The sequence below is a fragment of the Lolium rigidum genome, chromosome 3 (genome assembly GCF_022539505.1).
Source record: "Lolium rigidum isolate FL_2022 chromosome 3, APGP_CSIRO_Lrig_0.1, whole genome shotgun sequence".
Taxonomy (NCBI): domain Eukaryota; kingdom Viridiplantae; phylum Streptophyta; class Magnoliopsida; order Poales; family Poaceae; genus Lolium; species Lolium rigidum.
The window spans coordinates 108645932-108652594 of record NC_061510.1 but is presented as its reverse complement, the minus strand read 5'-3'; the positions used below and the strand labels follow the sequence as shown (position 1 = coordinate 108652594).

Here is a 6663-nt window from a genome sequence, read left to right as displayed (position 1 = left end):
TCTGAATGGTACAAATGTATGAACAGTCTAGTACACCCTGCAAACTATATATAAGGTAGTGCGCCAAATAGTGCGATTGATAAAGCCTGATCAACCAGACTCTCATGTAAACAATAGGGTGCAACTGATATTGATATGAGATAAGAGAACTGCAAAACGACCACAAGTGTAGACCAACAAACTGGTGAGTTGGTCTTTTGGAACATGCTCAAGTGTTCTTGGAGAAGCAGCAGTACGCCTTAAGTTTCAGGCACGCTTGGTTCTCAGCTAATGTTGAGACGACTACATTAGGCGAAGTGAGGGCCCTTCATACGTATTTCAGGCCTGGAAAAACTTTGAAGCATCTGGAAGAACTCCTTGGCTTTTCTTTTGGGGACTGAGTCATGGAATGCTATTGTCATATTTTCTAGCGCTGTTGCCCAATCGAATAACTGTTTGATAAGAGCAGCTTCATGTTCAGTTCCATTCAGTTTATGGATTGTTACTTCTTGGAGGCAATTCAGCGCGAGTTCCTGGGTCTTCCAATTTGGGAGCTGATCGCAGACACAATCTGATGGGCATGCACTTTGTGCCTGAAACAAGGTGCATATCAGATAAATAAGATCAGCCAATAAGATTTAATGCCATGAAATAAGAACGATTGAACTAGTGGCAGGATATATAACATGTTTTTAACAAATTTACAAAACAACAATAAATGAAAAAAAAGTTTGAAGCCAACCTATTGCAGAGAATATGATTGTTCGAAGTCGGACAACAAACACATTAATACTTACACAGTCAGGTAGTATTGTGCAATCGATTAAGCATAGTGAACAAGATCTTAAATTATCCTGAGGCCATTGCCATTGTCTTATGCAATCTTTAAAAACAAATGCCAAAAGAATAATAGTACTACATTAATATTATCTCCTAAATCCTAGTATTTTTATGAAGATTGAGCCGGCCATTCAATGACTCAAGTCAAATTCATGTAACTGCCATATATTTTTAATAGGAGCTGCCAACACAGCAGGATCCTGTCGGGACGGTTCCTCCTCTAACTCACTGTCAGCCGCTTTCTCTTCCGTGACTTCCTCTGGCAGCCGCTGTCTCTTCACCATTCCTGCATCACCACCCCTGCCCCGATCCATGATGGCTGCCAGCAGCCGAGTTGTCTTGCAATGCCACCATTTCCTACTCTGCCTCCCCGTTCCACAACCGAACAATCAAAGCAACATGCCGCCCTCTCGACAAAGAGGTCACCTGAGGACGATCTTGAAGAAGAGAAGACAAAATGAAGGAGGTATTCCGTTTCATTGTCGGAAAAAAATCCACATGCATTGCCTGATGATTTTGCGCATTTTCAGCAGACTAACCATATTTAAAGAATGAAACATTTTACCAAGTTCTCAACACCTAGAGTAACATACATTGTCATTGCAAGATACATAAGCTGTTTTTTTTTCCATGCATATAATCTGCAGCAATGTATCCAGTATCAAGCTAACGCCTAGTGTATGGCTACTAAGCAGGTCAAGCGTAGGTGTGCCAAGAAATATGAATGCATAGAAGCTATCGGACAAATAGGGAAAGGATAATGTTACCTCGGTGTGGCTAATTACATCCATAAGTGTAAATCGCAGCCTTTTTACACCAGTACACATCCGGAGAACATGAAACACACTTGCTCCAAAGGAATGTCCTTTTGGCTTTATCTCCAGGGCCAAGCCTTCAATGTCCGGGAACCTTGCAATGTCTTCCATCAAGTACTGTTTGTTGGTAATGTCCTGGTGTAGAGTCATGCAAAGACACAATAATGGATTATTATTTATTTCTGATGGTTCGTAATTTCATATGGTTTAGATCCATGGGAAGTCACAAAAGGATAACTAATCAAAAATGGAAAGCGACGAGGATCTTGTTTAGAAATTCAATAACACATAACAAATGGTTCCTTTATGCTAGCAAATCAGAGCTCATGTGCCCCCTTGAGTAATGTATAAACTAGTGCTGCGAGTGTAGCGGTTTGTCACATCAACTTAAGTCAGCTAACTACTCAAAGGCAAAAAAAGGTAACCCCATAACATAGGTTTAAAAAGCTACAGTACTATGAAGGACAAATGACTGGGTGTGCTAAACCATGTTTCAGTGACTTGAGCTAAGAAAACAAAGTGAGAATTTCGTTGTATGCATACAGCACATTCCTTAATTTGGATTCCACGTTTACGCAGTAATGGCATAACTCAAATAAAAATTAACTCACCAGCGGATAGACAAGGATGAATGTGAGATACAGGATGCTCTCAAAGCGCCGCATTAGGCCCAAACACCAATCATTTGATAATCTCCGGGAATCTTGTCCATATACAAGAAAAGGGTATGTGTCCAGCCACTTGAGATTTCTGATGTTGCCAAACTGGGTTGAGCTTGGTTCATAGGCATCGGTCCAATAGAGGCACATGAGCTGAGGGGCACAGATGTTTGCAACCGGCTCACTGTAAGTCGAGCCATGAGCAAAGCAGTAGGTCACATTCAACACTTGGAGCGCCGGCGCAAGAACAGTGAGCTGCTGCATGTCATGCACTTTTATCAGACCAATCTGCAAGAGAGACTCGGAGCGAATGGTGATGTTGCCCAGACCAAGGGCGCCGTCTCCCTTGAGATGTTTTAGCTCGATTTCCAGGAGAGAATCTGAGCGGATCGCAAAGTTGGCTAGACCCGAGGCGCCATGGACGGCGAGTTTCCGTAAGGCCGGGCAGCGCGGCGAGGAGACGGCATCACCGAGCATGCACGGACCACGCAGGTCGACGCCAGACAGGAAGAGATCGGTGAGCCCGGCGAATACGCCGGCAGGCGGCATGGCGAGGGCGAGATTCCCTAGGTCGAGGCGGATCGCGGTGGCGTTCTCGAAGCAGGGTAGCTCAAGGGGGGCTCCTTGCGCGGTCTCGTCCTCCGTTTCGCTCTGCCCCGCCGCCTTGATGATTCGTAGGTCGCCGGAGAGGCGGGGCGCGGCGATGTGAAGCCAGGCCGCCAGGGACTCGCGGGTGGGGTGGATGACCTTGACTTCGAGGCGGCGGAGGGCCAGCAATTCATTGGACTCGATGGCGGCGCGGATGCCGTTGGGACGCGTGGCGGGGTGGAAGAAGAGCTCCGGGAGCTGCGCCCAGAGGCGGCGCCAGTGGCGGGAGAGGCCGCTGGTCTGGGCGGCGGCGGCGGCGTCGCGGAGCTTGAGAAGGATGTCGATGAGTATGTCGACGGGAAGCGCGCTGAGGCGGTCCTCGGGTGGCGCGGCGATCTCCCCGTCGCTGTGCTCCATGGATTCGGAGATGGATTTGGTCACGCCGGCGAGTTGGGAATGGTCGGCGTACTGTAGTCGATTTCGCACACAGCTGAGGAGCGGATGGGAAAAGGTTGGCCAGAGCGGGCCTAGCTGCGAGTTTGCCGAGATTGTGGGCTGGCCCGTTTATTAGATGTGTATGGACATTTATTGGATGAACTTCTTATTAAAAAAAAAATATTGGATGAACTTCTCCAACCGCTTTCCTCAAAGCCGCCTCCAAAAGTATTTGGACGGATCGGATAAAATTTCGTTTTAGTCGCGTGCCCCAAAGCCTCCTTTCGTTCGGCGCGGTTAAATATGGTGTCTGGTGCTCCGAGCCCGTCCCGGTCCACACGGGACGCTCCGAGCACGCCGGACACAACTAAAAGCGAGGCGGGGTCCCACCTGTCGGCGACCACCTCCATAACGGTTGGTTCGCGCCTTTTATTTCTCTTCGCGCCTTCCGACCGTTTGGACGGCAGATCTCTTCTGAGTCGGGCACCGCCGTGGTGGTTAGCTCTCTCGCCGGCCTTTTCGCCACCACCGCTTCGCCAGCGCATCCCAAAACGCGGCGTCAAATCTGCCCCACCTCCGCGCACATAATGTGTATGACGCCTTGTCGGGTAGGCGTGATAGGACGCTGTTCGTTGCCTCATCTACCGCGGCTGAATTTTAACAATTAATTTTGCTTCAGACATGGATAGCGATGACGAGATGCTTTTCCGACTGCTGGAGGACGAGCAAGCCGTCGACGACGACATTTGGGAACATTTACTAATCATCGCGTCCCTCCAGAATATGCTTGACGCCGAGACGGAGAAGCGGAAGAGGCTGCGCCGCGGAGGATCAAGGCCGGGAAGAAAGAAGTCGAAGCCCCGGCAGAGGATGGAGGGGCATACCATGTTGCACAACGACTACTTCACAGATGACGTAACACATGCCGACAATTTTCGGCGCCGGTATATGATGAGCAAGGGTTGTTCATGAATATCCTCCACGGCGTTCGAGAGTTCGACCCCTACTTCAAGCTGAAGCACGACGTTGTAGGCGTTGTCAGGTTCTCGTTGATTCAGAAGTGCACCGCCGCCATGAGGATGCTTGCATACATAGCATCTACCGATACACAGGACGACTACCTTCGCATGAGTGAGTCTACTGCCATTGAGTGCATGTACAAATTTTACCGAGCTGTGGTGGAAAAGTTCGGCAAATACTACTTGAGAGGGCCAACTGAAAAAGAGACTGCAAGGATCATGGCACGAAATGCTGCGAGAGAATTCCCTGGAATGCTTGAAAGCATCGATTGCATGCACTGGTCATGGAGGAACTGCCTGTTTGCTTGGCAAGGTATATACAAAGGACGTCATGGATATTGCAGTGTGGTGCTTGAAGCTGTGGCATATTATGATTTGTGGATTTGGCATTCTTTCTTTGGCATGACGGGATCACACAATGACATCAACGTGTTGCAGTGGTCTCCGGTGTTCAGCAAACTAGTGGAAGGTTGTGCTCCACCATGCAACTATGAGATCAATGGCCACCAATATACCCAAAGGCTATTATCTAGCCGATGGTATATATTCAAAATGAGGCACTTTTGTCAAAACAATCCCGGCTCTATCAGGTCAGAAGAATTGCCACTTTGCTTCGCGACAGGAGGCTAGCAGGAAGGATGTTGAGCAGGCATTTGGTGTGCTTCAAGATTAATTTGCAATTGTCCGGTACCTGCTCTAAGACGGTCTCACGACCAAATGTGGGAGGTAATGTAGGCTTGTGTGATCATGCACAACATGATCATCAAGGATGACCGTAAGAATCAGATCAGGAGACATGTTGATCCCTATGAGTGGCAGGGCCCTCTTGCGGAGGTTGATCATGAGTTGCCTGTAGATTTTGCTGATTTCCTCGCCATGCACGCAGAGATCCGTGACAACAATTTTCACGAGCAACTTCAAAATGATCTCGTTGAGCATATGTGGAGAATCAGAGGATTATCAGCAAATGCCGCAACGCCTTGATGTAAGGGTATTTTACCCTTATCCATTATTTTGGTAACAATGACACCGTGCTAGAGTACTTGGCCTAATATGTTTATAAGGATAATCTCAGGTATTAGGCAAAGAGGCATAAATGGTGTATCAAAGGAACAAGAAGGCTAAAGGAGGCCCCCCACTTCAACAACAATCGAAAAGGGTCTACAACAGAAATCCGGTCTGCAGCCCGGTCCAACCGGTCCACCAACCGGCCAGTCCGGCGTGCTCCCGGTCAACCGGTCGCCAACCGGGGCAAGTCCAGCGCGCGGCCCGGTCGACCGGTCGCCAACCGGGTTCCAAACGACGAGCCAACAGTTCCGGTTGCCGACCGGTCAGCCGGCCTAGCAACCGGAGAGTCCGGCGTGCAGCCCGGTTGACCGGTCGCCAACCGGGCGTCAACCGGCCGCCAACCGGAGGAGCTCCTGGACGACGAGAAGTGAATCCGGTCCCTGGTCCGATCTGACCGGCCTCTGCACCGGCAATCCGGTCTGTGGTCCGGTTGACCGGATTTGTCGAGAGAAAAGCTGAGGTGGCAAGTGACCAACGGCCATATTTCGAAGAACACTATAAATAGGCCTTCTCCTACCTCTGAACAGTTAGGCACTACACTACAAGTTGTTCTTGAGCTCTCTCTCTCTACTCCATTGCTAGAAACACCAAAAGCCTCGGATCTCCCTCCTCCTCCACCCAAACTCAAATCCCTCCGGGAATCGTTAGAGGAGGACCCGATCTACCGTTCTACCAAGCCAAATCTCATTCCCCCTTGTATTCATTGAGAAGCTTGCTTCCTAGGGTTCCTTGGAAACCCTAGGTGGGCAAGAGGAGTCCGAAAGCATCCGGGATGTGGATTTTCTCCGGGCAAGATTGTGAAGGTTTGGAGGCTACCTCAAAGTCTACCACAAGTGAGTGAGCTATTCCTTCGTGGGATAGGCTCCGGAGAATAGGGTGAGCCTTCATGGCGTGGGGAATCCTTCGTGGGACCTCCACCCCTCCAAACGTGACGTACCTTGTTGCAAAACAAGGGAACACGGGAATACATCCTCGTCTCCGCGTGCTATCGGTTATCTCTAGCCGAACTCCTTACTTGTGATTTAACTCGCTCGTGAGAGCCTTCGTGCTCGAGTTAGTTGTATCCTCATATAGGTTGCTTCACCTAGTTTGCATTAGGCTCACCTTTATATTCCGCAAAGCCTAATATTGCAAAGAAAGAATTAAAACTTGTAGAAACCTATTCACCCCCCTCTAGGTTTACCATCTCTATACTTTCAATTGGTATCGTAGCTCTGGACTCTTATTAAGGGCTTCACCGCCTTAAGAGTGAGATGGATA

The 6663-nt window shown here is 49.1% G+C and overlaps 1 protein-coding gene across 1 annotated transcript; it reads right to left on the bottom strand.

Moving 5' to 3' along the window:
* Positions 1–287: 287 nt before the first annotated feature.
* On the bottom strand, positions 288–3298 carry LOC124695328 (putative FBD-associated F-box protein At5g56400). Its single transcript, XM_047228183.1, has 3 exons — positions 2246–3298; positions 1587–1769; positions 288–572 (listed from the first exon to the last, which is right to left on the bottom strand). Exons 1-3 carry the CDS (start codon positions 3296–3298, stop codon positions 288–290), a joined length of 1521 nt encoding a protein of 506 aa, XP_047084139.1.
* Positions 3299–6663: the final 3365 nt, after the last annotated feature.